General features: G+C 38.6%; 1 protein-coding gene across 2 annotated transcripts in view; it reads left to right on the top strand.

Moving 5' to 3' along the window:
- Nucleotides 1-5: 5 nt before the first annotated feature.
- The window catches only part of tmem63c (transmembrane protein 63C), a 30,553-nt gene continuing 17,730 nt past the window's right edge, over nucleotides 6-12,828 (top strand). Inside the window, exons 1-4 of one of the 2 annotated variants that reach the window (XM_088432838.1) lie at nucleotides 6-500; nucleotides 699-842; nucleotides 9,453-9,678; nucleotides 12,371-12,450. In XM_088432838.1, the coding sequence (XP_088288964.1) occupies nucleotides 9,469-9,678; nucleotides 12,371-12,450 (290 nt within the window). In that variant the 5' untranslated portion in view covers nucleotides 6-500; nucleotides 699-842; nucleotides 9,453-9,468. The remainder of the gene's footprint in view (nucleotides 501-698; nucleotides 843-9,452; nucleotides 9,679-12,370; nucleotides 12,451-12,828) is intronic. The other variant, XM_088432837.1, reaches the window with a different exon arrangement.

The raw sequence follows: 12,828 nt of genomic DNA, 5'->3' as shown, positions 1-12,828 counted from the left end.
CCTCCTGCTGACGGGGAAGCCTTTCTTGTTCACACCTTGCCCATATTTAAAGAAAATCTACATTAGCAGGGGCGTCTGCTAGATTATCAAAATAATCGGGTTTTTTTTTACACATACATTTAAATGTAATATACGATCTATTTGTTCTAGTTATTATTACACTAATTCTGTTGAATTTGCAATGCAGACAATTTTCCAGCAGATAGCACTGCAGTCTCTTCTATTGTAGCGTTAACGCTAGGCGCATGGTTTTCTGATATGTAATGTTCTGATTTTTAAAACGTTTTATGAGTCAGTTTATAAGGTTAGCAAAACTACTTGAGCCAATCTCAGCAAGCCGTTGGTTAAAAAATAAAGAATTGTGTTCATAGTTTTCTTAAGGTTTTATTTCGACTTGTAAACTCCATAAAGACCTTAGCGATGTGGATTTGAACCCCGGACTCGGAACTGTGAGGGAGACGTGCTAACCACTCTTACACCGAGCCGCTCGAGCATGCACTGTAAGTATATAACAATGTTCAATGATATATCGCACGTGATGTCGTTTTGTTACCATTTTTTGTGATGTCACGTTTTATTTGTTCATGTTATCAAATCTATCATCGACCAAATAAAAACATTTTACCGCTCAAATGCAAAATACGTTTTAGTATCCCTTTAAAAAAAAAAATCACAAGTGCTTGTTGATACTCCCTTAGAACTGCACGCTGGCAGGTGTTGAACTTTTAGACGGTCCCTGGGAAGGTGGGAGCTTCTTGTGTTTCTTGGCTGGAGAAGACAAAAACACTACGGCTGCTTCTCCCTCCATTCAATCACGCCAGCCCACCAGCGAGCGTTTTGAGGTGAGTGAGGATCATTCAGGTCTTATCTATCTACACTAGTGACAAAACGCCCTATCAGTATGTTTAATTGCGCTCTTTATGCCGCAAACGTTTTTCATCAAGTTGATGTAGGAAGGTGGCTGTCGGCTGTGTAGACAGTTGAGAACGCTGCAGCAGGCAAGGAGTCGCCTCCCGAGATCGGACACAACCACGTTAAAAAAAATAGTGAAATGTAGGCTTTTGGAACAGGATTGCATCATATTATGTTTTTAGTACTCTAACGGCGAGGATGACGAGGTCTCTGGCAACGTGCTACACCCAAAACAGCTCCTGTTTTTTTTTTATTTTTTAACTACAATCTGCCAGCTTCTCATTGCACTTCATTGTGTGTTCTCAATTCACTCCGTATCTGCCTGCTCTCTCTTTGTAAATAAAGAGCCTATTATGATTTAGTCACTAGACTTCGCCCTTTCTCGATCTGTTTGCAGTCAACTACAAACACAAAGACGTCATTTGTTAAGTAGCATGACCTGTTGAATCCAAGCCAATTGTAATGCATTTCATGTCAACACAAAGCCCACATTAGCATACTTACCAAGTCATGCTTTGGCTAGTTGCGCATGTAATAATTCACTTTCACTCAGAGCATTTTGTTAGTTGTTTAAACTGTGAGTCATTTAGAATATGTAAAATGTTTTGTTGCGCTTCACTGTGTGCAAATCCCAAATTCTGCACAACAGACCACAAGAATAGACATGACTTCAAGATCAACTGTGACAAGTCCAGTGACAGATGATTGCATTAAAGTAGTTCAATTTAAAGTACAAAATCTCAATAGATTTGGGTGGAGTTTGGGACACAGAATACGTTTTGCTTCGTTATCCACAGATGTTGTTGTAGCAACAAGCTACACAATCATGGGGACAGGCATACAGCCAACAGCAAGTACTAAGGCAGAACTCATCATCAGGGACAAAAAGCTGAGGTGATTTGCAGGAGCAAAAAGGTCACTTGCAGACAGGGTTGGCAACAAAAGCTCAATCATAAGAAAAGTGCTGGAAATTCTTGTATAGGAGACCAATCTGTTAACCAGTGCATGAGCAGGAGAGGCATGAATAGCAGTGATTAGGAACACCTGAGTGGTTCTAGGAACGTAGTGACAACTGAGGTGAGGTGACTGACTCACCCAATAGTGGAAAAAACACCCTTGACATCACATGTGACCAATGGCTCCATACTGTGACTCGTTTTTTTTTTTTTTTTTAATTAACTCTACTCACTGGTGCCACAATGTCTAGCTATAAATCATAAATCAGTCAGAAAAATTTGTAAAATATATTCAATGTGACTTTGCTCATCTAAACATGATATTTTGATTAATACTGCATTTGTGGAATATGAATTAAGCGACATAATCCATTGGTTTCACAGTTGGTGAGGTACGAATCAATCACGGCTCACCTTGCAAACATCACATGAACGAACTCAGAAAAAAAGTAAGCCGTGATTGGTCGTTACTTGAGCAGCTGCGATGTCATTTTCAGCGGCCACCCCCTAAGATTGATAAAAATGAGTAGCTTTTGTTGCTTAAGTCATTTTCCATAAACACAATATTAATCAGAATGCCAAGATCTCATTGGTATTCCCGTAGTAAATTCAATAAATCAATTGTAAAATATGAACCAATCAAACACCGATCTTACGAATTTTTATTTAGAGATAAACATTGATGTTGATACTGCTCATATCTTCAAGAGCGTTACGATATCGGGTTGTTATTCGAGTGGGAGTCACGTGGATGGATGAATGTAGTTTTCATACTGTGCTTCAAAGTGGTATTTTAACATGGACAAAAATGTATAAAATATCTAAATGGAGTTCAAATAAGTTATATATACATGAAAATGCACAATAAATCTTGAATGAGGTAGTTTTAGTCTTGTTAGTATTTTAAGGATCAAGATACTTCACCACAAAACATTGATTCGCATCGCATGTTTTTAAGCAATAAGGTTTGATATTTTTTGTTCAGAAACCCTTTAGGTTCACTTGAAGTGGGGTGCTTTAATATTTAATGTAAAAATGAAACTCAAGACTTTCAATTGAATGCTGTTTGTTTTCAGGCACCCTACAAACATGAATATTTCAAGGGTCAAAGCTGAGATTGAAGTAAGAGGCCATATCGTAGTTAAATGGATACTGGAACAGCTGTCACTCAGCACCTGGCTGGCTGACTGGCTCTTTTTCTTTGTGTGTCCCATGCTTGTCTTTCAGCACCTGGAGTAGGTGAACAGTTCCAGTTGCACATAAAGAGCAGCAAGATAGAAAAAAATAGAGGAATGCTGAGAGCCATAGTAAGGCTCTAGCCATAGCAAATAACGCTTAATATAATTTTTTAAGTTTTCAAAATGTTTTCTCCTTACAAAGCAGACTGCAAGAAATTTAACGATCTCGCATGGTCTTCTTTCTCTTCATGAATTGATTAATCTGGTTTATTTCCTCCATCTGGTGAGAATTTCAAGTCATGACCTTTGAAAATATATTTCGGCATAAAAATGATCACATGTTCAATACTTCTTTTAGCCGCTGTATATGTTTTGATCAACAACATTTTTGTGTCAAATCTTAACTAAGACTTTAGACAATTGTATCCCCATAAATTGTTATCAATGAGACGAAGTGACAAAGAACCACACAACACACATTTAATTCAGCCCGGTTTGTTTAAAAGTCGATGAGCAAGCCTAGCTGATATATGAAATATGAATGTTACTACTCTTCTTTTCACATATATTTCACATACCTGTCTATGTTATTACACATTGCTAATCAGACGTTTCCAGGAAATATCGTTCATGAAATGGTTTGAATTGGATCAAATCAACTGCTTTAGTGCATTAGTCATCAGTACTCAACGCAAGTGATTCAATTAGGGCAGCCTTTGTTCATTTTGAGGTCGTTTTCCCATCACCATGAACGGAGCAGAAACTATCCCAGGCAGCTGGATAATAATGAGCTAAATAAATATGACACGGTTTGTTATTCAAACTTGACATTTAAATCGCCTCGAGAGATTAAAAAGAAAAGGATCATTTGGATTTTGAGCCAAGCTCTGGCATGTTGCACATAAATGGACTGCCTTTTAGCGCTGAATAGAGGAGATGTCTCAGAGGTGTCATCTGTTGTAATGAGCAGTGTTTGCACTTTTTGCCATTAACGAAGGATGTGCTCTTGCAAGCTCTGTGTGTTGTCGACTAAGCTACAGCAAACACAGCGATGACTGGTTGAGGTTTTCGATTGTGTAGTTACAATTTCAATGAATGCCGGACGAGAGCTGTACCAAAATGCCAGATGGGTTTTAATGAGGGTTTTCCATACAGAAGCAGAGCAGACACACTCAACTCCCCTGGGGCCCTACTGAGCATGTGCAGCCAGACAGGAAGCAGGTGTTTGGTTTGTTGTGCTTGGCTGGAGTTAGTAGTCATTGCTCATCGTCATGCTGAGGCTTGTTCGGCCTTCACAGGAAGGCTGCGCGGTGACGGAGTATCATCTGCTTGTCGTCATTCACTTCAACACCGCCTCACCTCACTTATCTACCGCATTGTATATCACTGAGATCTGTAGAAAGAGTCATGGATGCTCTCTTTACTACTTAAACATCTTATGTTTTCCCATCACAACACACATATGTCCAATTGTGTGCATTTTCTTTTATTCTCTGTTCAAGCTTTGATATAGCTCACAAAATACTTAGGAAAGTTGGTCCACCATTCAATTTGCCATTTTAACAATACAGTCGGATAATCCAAATACTGAAAGTACAGCAAGTAAGGGAGAGGATGGATGGCTGGATGGATGGATGGATGGATGGATGGATGGATAGAAGGGAGGAAGGAAGGAAGGAAGGAAGGAAGGAACAGTGAGGGATTGCCATTGTGAAACTGGAGGTCCACTTTTTTGTGTACTGTCTGTAATGATAGTGTTCCCCTGCATATTGAATATTCGTGATTTATATATTTTCCCTGTTCCTCATTATATGATGAAAGAGGAAATCATTCAGTGTTTTGTGCTCCAGCCACAGCAATGTCTAATTTTAAAAATGTTGCTTTAGCGATATCTTGTGGCATCCTAGAGGACTAGAAGTCCTCAAATGGGGGTACGTGATGCACTTCAGGCCATGTCTGAGATTTTAAAGGTCTAGGTGTCAGCATACCTAATTAAATGCTTTTGATCGCCATGACGGGAACAAAATTTGTTTATTTTCACAGTAAGAGCGAATTAATTGTAACATGAAGTAACTTATTGCCTTTTGTCCTAGTGCGAACTGACTATGTATACCTTCATTTTGTTAAGTTTTATACAGATGCACATTGTCATAAACAATACAATTTTACGGCGGACAAGTCAAAAACTCAACAAATGATGTAACAATCTATCTTCTGAAGTTGCTGATTAAAATACGCTTAAAGATACCACTGCAAATGCGGTTACAAAAGTTTTATCAAATCAGGCACGGATGCCACAACACTGTCCGTCTTTTCTCTTTTTTTTCCCAACACAAAAATGTTTTGTAGTACTTAGCACTTAGTGCTTAGCTGAAAAATTATTTCACCGGTTGTACGTCATTTAACGAGACAACAAAGCACACATAAAATTTGACAACTGAATTTAAATATGAGCAGACAGAAAAACATACCACAGAACACAACCATTGCCACTTATTCCCTAACAAAATTCATTGCCTACTGTTCTTTCATCCCAAAGCTCAGTTTAAAAAAAGATAAAACTCCCACTCACTCTTTTTTATTTACAAATTCCCCACAAACAGAAACAAGTCGAGTTGAAAGTTATACTGTGTGATAAAAGTCATGCTAGCACACACTGAGGAAAGTAATCCCAAAACAGTAGTAAAGGTTTATGAGTTTAGCTTTGCAAAATGTTCCTGTCTGCGAAAGAACATCTGCTAGATCTTGTGCACCTATCATAAATCTTGCTATAATGAACATTTCAAGGAGGATAATGATCAATTTTTATAGTCAGTCTTATTATACTTTCAACCCATCTTATCTCTTACTGTTATATCTACAATGTAACGAAAATACAAGAAATAGCTGTACACTCCTAGCACAATATAATAATCAATATCTCACTGACAGTATCAGTCTACAACATTTTTTGCTTGTCTTGTTTTGTATTGAATTGCAGTAGGAACATTTGTCCATGTTCATTTTTCTCATAAAGGGTAAAGGCAAACAAACAAACAAGCAAAATAATGTGTCCTCTGTTGCCTTGTTGAGTTAAATAAAGGTTAGATGTTTGTCACAGAGGGAAAAACAGCTCTGAAGCTCTCTAATTCATGCTAATTGCAAGTTGGCCCTACGGGTAGTCTGCTCTCTCCCTCTGAGTGACTGACGCTTGATTAGCTGCACAGGCTTGAGAGCCCACGCAAGCTTCCTTCCGTTTTATTTATGGTTCGTTACTCTGGCGAAACAATATCTTTCTCAGGCAGGTCTTGAATCTTATTGGACAACAGGAGGTGGGAGCTCATCTCGATCTTGTCGAAGAACTTTATGGTTGGTGCTTGGTTGAAGATATGTTTGTAATAGGATAACTGGGTTTTGTTTAGTTTGGCTGCCCCTGAATTTATGCATTATGGAAAAATAATACATGTTGCCTGAAATAACCAGTTCAAACGACATTGTGAACAGTGAAGATGGGGCGCCGCCGATCTCAACTTGGGATGACATGAATCGTCAAAAGACCTCAATTCCACTGATATGTCTGGGGTCTCAGAGTTGAGTTCTTTTAAATAATACTGTTCTAAATACATTCTTTAATGATAAACACAATTGCTATCTTGGTACAGTTCAGCAGCTGTTAAAAGGAGAGAAGATTTGTGTCCACCAGGCATCAGAAGTCCCTTGCTTATCGCACAAGCCTGCTCTCTTTTGGCTCTGCACCCTTATTAAAAGATGGCCGTGTTGACCACAAACCTCCATGAATTTTTCAGCCTATACAGGAAAGCTAAAAAAGTGTAGTTTATTTGACTTTTTCAAATAGGCGAGTATTTTAATACTAGTCTGATTAGGAAAGGCTGAATATGTGGCATCTCAGTATAAATCCAGAAAAAAGTCCATTTTTGTATGGCCATAGTTTTCTTTTTGCTGACATGGTGAATTGCTAGTATGGGAAACTTTGTGTTTTCAGCGGTTGTTAATGCCTCTAACAGCCCTCAGAGATAATGTTTGCGGCAACCGCAGACTCTGCTTTACTGGAAATATATGCAGGAAGAGTCAAGCATAGTTGCAGGCTGTCGCTGAGTTACACTTGCATTTGTTTTGCCTGTCACCTAGGAGAAGGCATCCTCAGTCACACATGCACACTGCTATTTTTTGGGGAATGCCAATTAGCAGAGTAATTTCCTTTCCTTTTTTTCTTTTGCAACTGTTATGTTAGCTACTTCATCACCTGGGATGAGCACAACACAGATTTCCCTCACACCGCCTGCGAGCGGAGCGGCACATGCTGCCTCGGCTTTGGATGCCAGCTTTAGTAAAATGCAGGAGGGACAGGATTAGAGAAACTTCCAAGTTCAAAAGGATGAGGACGAAATGGATACGACAGGATGAGAGCGAGCTTGTTGGACAGTTTAGCTTTTGAAGTGTGTGATTTCTACAGCGTGGAAAATGCTGAGTCACTCTGTGGCCAAATGTTGTGTGAATCCACATAATGATCAGCATCATGCTCTTTCTGGAGGCGGAGTTTGCATCATTGGAAGACTGCTTATCCAATGCGTGAAGAAGAAGAAAATCTCATGAGCCCGTGAAGGTTTGTTCATGACTTTGTTTTTCTTAGTTTCAGCTCTCGATTATTTCTTCACCCCAACGTTTGTTCATTTTGACGGTTTATGATTGATGTATTTTTTTAATTGATCTTTTTTCTGAAATGCTGTAACTAATTTGGTTTAGTATTTCTTGAGTTCAAATTTAAGATTAATTGCCAATTCGGTATGATGATAGATTACCATGGTTATGGAGATATTGATGGTCTTTGTTGGTAAAGCAGCATTTTGATAGAAAGTGAATACAAACTGAGCACGACTTTATTGATCTTGTGTGTGCCTGTGGATAATTTCTCCGTCATGTCTATGGTCATGGCACTGTGAATAATCAAATCCTTTGCATGCTCTACATAGGAAAGTACACGGTACACAAAAAGGCTGGACTCAGCTGTTCAAATATGCAGTTGAGTAAACAGTTTATTTTACGGTTGAACTAAACCTTTTCCATCTCTCAACAGCAATGGTGTAGTCCCTTAAATCTGATTTGAAGCATCTATGTGCAACAAACAAGGTTTTAAAGACTATCGTGTTCATCAAATTGATTTCTCCGGTTTTGATGGGACATCTCAATTGCATTTGTCATTGAGGAAAAGATCAATGGCTGCTAATGGAATCTAATGGTCATTAGGCTGAACCTTGCAGTCTCAGTTAGCCCGTAACAGGCTTGTAGATTACTATTATCAAGTACATACAGTACAACCTTTTTATTTCTTTATGTACTTTTCCAGTGATGATATGCCAGAACAGATGCTTCTATCGTGCCATAAAAACTGACATATAAGCAGAACAATTATGGGGCGTGAAATTATTTTGATTTTTACCTAATTTCAATAAACAGTCCACGTCACTAAATGTCTCCCACCTTCCATTCTTGTGGTTGGTTTTGGGAATGAATAAAAATAAAGAATAGATCCTTACTATTCTTTGCATAGCTATAGATTGAAACAGAACTCCTTGTCGACCAAATCATTTTGAGTTGGAAATTGTTTTGATCCTGATTATGAATCAGAACCCATTCAATCAGAGTCCACAACTGCACATACAGCATCAGAACAGTAAGCACAGGGACACCCTAGGGCTGTGTGCTGAGCCCCTTGCTTTACACACTCTTCACTTATGACTGTGTCGCCTCCCAGAACAACACCAGCATAACTATTTGGGTGACACCAAGGTCATCGGGCTGATCACTGGTGGGGTCGAGACAGCATACATAGAGGTGGCAGACCTTGTGGCCTGGTGTCGCAGCAACAAGCTCCACTTCAACCCAGAGAATACCAAAGAGCTGATCATCAGCCCTAGGTAGCGGAGGGAGCCCCTCAAACCATCACTATTCTTCAATGGAACAGAGGTGGAGAGAGTGAAAACCTTCAAATTCCTCAGCACCTACATCAGGGAGCCATTTACTCCATATTATGTACAGAATTGGAGTCTATCCTCATATTTTTGCCTCATTTTCACTGTCCTTATTGCCCTATAACTGTTTTTATTGCCTACTTAGTCTAGTTTATTATTTGCTCTCTTGTGTGATTTTTTTTTCTTTTTTGATTCTATTTTTTTTATTTCATTTTCTTTTTGTCCATTTGTATTTTGTTTATATGTTCAATAAATCATCAGCTTAGCTTACACTGCTAAATGCTCACTCTAGATGCACAACAATCTAAAAGGCTTAGTCACTTACTCTCTAAGATTGTATTTTTGTCTGTGAAGCCTTTAAAACTGTACTTCTATTTAATACTATTTAAAACACTTTCTTCCAAAGGTCCCTTGTTAATTGTCTTCTATTTGTTCAGGTATGGTTCTGTGGTGATGGCTGAGTCGGCACTGTTCATGTCCAGTGCGCCCCCTGTGGAAGGGAGGCCTGCAGTGCTGAATGTCCTTGGCCTCCTGGACTCAATGGGGGATGAGAACAGCACAGCTGAGAGATGTTACCGCTCACACTCTCGCAGCAGTGTCCTCCAGGGTCTCCCGTTTGGGGGGATCCCTACCGTCTTGGCCATCAACGTGGTCATGTGGATGGTGAGCTTTGAAATTTGATACTTACTGTTGAGGCTGGAATTTTGAGGATTTGAACAATTGTAGCTTTCTAAACGCTCCCTTGGAACAGCTTTTCAATCACGAATTATGAAATAGAAGAATAGAAAATTGACATTATTTTCAGATTTTAAGATTTTAAGGAAACATGCCATATTTGAAAATATCTTTATTTTTTTAGTACGTCATTTTCTTTTGAGGACTTTTGTGTGTTCAAGGGATTACTGGTACATGTATATATGATATTGTTGACTAACTGGAGATGAGTACTCAGACTGGTATTTATGTCGAGCATCCCTAATTATAATTACACTTAAAAGATTTTCAATAGATTGTGCCTTTAAAAAAAAAACAGAATTCACTTTAAATTATATCCTCACGGGTTTTTTTCCACTTTAACTAATACAATGCAAAAATAACCAGACATCACAGAATAGATTACATATATTCACTTTTGGACGTTTACAGTGTTGTACTGAATGTCAAATTGATGCATTAGATCTTGTGTGGTGTGGAAATCAGAGGATCTAAAAATAGCTCATTCTCTATTCAGTTTTGTATTCCCTGCAAAGCTCATTTTCCTCTGAGAAAGGTTCTGAAATCAAATCTGAGCTCTAAATTTACTCCTTCAAGAATCGGGGCCCCTCAACGGTAACAAATATCCCTGCTGTAAAAAGGTTTGTTTCAAAGTATTTCAGCCTCCGATTGACATAACTAAGCATGCACAGGAACAAAGAAAAACAATACATTTTCAAAGTGCCACAGCAATTATGGTGACTTCTTAAACTCTCTATTTTCCCCGATGTAAAAATTGTTTACGAGTGCACACAAGGCTATTTTCTTCCAGTTTGGCAGATAATAATAGGCTTCCGTTCTCAGCTGTCAGCTAACTGGTTTTTGCTGTCAGATCTTGTCAGGCTCCATCCTGCTCCGATATCGCTCTCAATCTGCCACCTCCACGTTTTAATTGGCTCATTTCATCAGTGCGGGTTGTCAAGGCAACGCTGAGGCTTGAGCACTGTCTGTTAATGACAAGCATGAGTCAAAGCGTGCTCCCCCCAGGTGGCAGGAGCACGCCTCTGCATCAATTCCATCATACCGAATAAATCATCTGAGGGATTGGAGGAGCGCGTGCCCACACATCAAGACAAAGCCAAAAACAAACAAACAAAAAACAGATAACCATGGGTGTAGGCAACCAAGCAAGACAATGGAGGAGTGATATCAAATTTTGCTAATTTCCTAAACTATCTTGCCCCAATTGCATATGTAACAAATGAATCACTGGTCAATTATACTCCTATTAACATGGATGTATTCAGCACCCACCAAAACTAATTTTCCTCTCAAATCACAAGACAAAATTATGTTTATATATATATATATATATATATATATATATATATATATATATATATATATATATATATATATATATATATATATATATACTCATCATCTGATACTGGGGAAAAAATGTGTGTGTCTTTTCATTTGAAATTCATTTGTGAATTGTTCAAATAACGTGATTTCAACTTTTTTACAAACATGAGGCAGCACAATGGGCTTGTGGTTGGAGGGTTTGCTTAGCTTCCTCAATGTTCTAGGATGTTCTACCATGGCATCTCTGTGTGTCCTACGTTCTGAAAAGTTAGCGGAAACTGACTGAATACTATTGAAATGTTTATACCACATTGTTTGCATATATGAAATTGTTCATTATGCTGTTATTGTGGGATGAGGCACAAGTCGGCATTGACATCTTTCGATAAGAACATGACGTGTTGCATTCAAATACATTTAGACATTTAAAATTAAGTTTGAATGTATTTGTTTATTTGTTAGCTATTATCTATATACATGTTTGTTTAATTAACTCGATGTCCTGCTGTTACCCACTGCCTGATTTACCTGGAAACCGTTAAATAACGCGAGTACTGGCATTTATTTTTCTCCAACTACGGTTTTTAGGTAGTCTTTGAAATTGGACTGCCATCAAAATTTTCAGTCCTTTTTGATTTGTCATTCTGTTTCATACCCAGCTTGAACTATTCAGACTTAATCCACCTCAGTGTGGCTGACTACAGTATGTTTCTAATCCCCTATTTGTTTGAATCCTCTTTTATGAGAAGCAATTTACTCAATTTTAGTAACAGAAATGAGCCTTTTAGATTCGGCTATTGACCGTATGTGTTGAGTGCACACACTTGTGTATGCCAGCTGACCTGACTGGCAGTTTCCACGACAACCCGTATACTACTCAAACGAAGCAACGTGCCTTGAATTCCTTGTTCATTCATTCTTCCGTTGGTCAGATACATGAATTGCAATCATTTGCGCTTAATCAAATGTATAGGATCAATCAAATGTAGAATGTGATAGCATATTTTGTCATCTTTTTGTTTACTTGTATTTCCCCTCAGAATTATAGTGGTGTGAACACTTGCACTAGTGTTGCGGTCCTAATCAGAAAGACACGAAATGGTTAAAGGTGCCCTTTTCATCATTTTTATGAGGTCAGACACCTTTGAAAGTGGTCATACTATTGGGACAAATTAGACTGCAATATCATTAAAAGTCTTATGTGAGTTAGCATAATTAGATGACTCAAGTGTAATGTCTATATGGTGCCTTGTTCCTGCAAATATGTCTGTGTAATGAACTCTGCATTCTGCAGTTCCTCTTAATCATCTTCTCCTGTCTGAGGAAGGCTGCTTGGGACTATGGCCGCTTGGCTCTGCTGATGGACAATGACAGGTGAATCCATGTCCGTTTGTTGAAATGTGTGATATTAGCTGCTCAATGGTAAGCCTTGCCAAAATGAATGATAGGAAACATACAATTCTCTCTTGACGCACTCATTCTGCAGCCACTAGCGCCTCTTGCTGGTTTTATTAAGTAATTGCATGTTCTTGCTGAATACAAATTTGACGCTTTGAGTCAGAATGACGGTCATCATCTGAGACTGGGGAAAAAATGCGTGTGGCTTTTCAATTGAAATTCATTAGTGAATTATGCAAATCACGTGATTTCAACTGATTTACAAACATGAGGCAGCTCAATGGGCTTGTGGTTGGAAGGTTTGCTTATCTTCCTCAATGTTCTAGGATGTTCTACCAAGGGATCCCTGTGTGT

This window comes from Hippichthys cyanospilos, chromosome 14 (genome assembly GCF_059441005.1).
Source record: "Hippichthys cyanospilos isolate Australia breed blue-spotted pipefish chromosome 14, RoL_Hcya_1.0, whole genome shotgun sequence".
Lineage (NCBI taxonomy): Eukaryota > Metazoa > Chordata > Actinopteri > Syngnathiformes > Syngnathidae > Hippichthys > Hippichthys cyanospilos.
The sequence above is the reverse complement of the archived record's forward strand: the minus strand, read 5'-3'. Positions and strand labels throughout refer to the sequence as shown.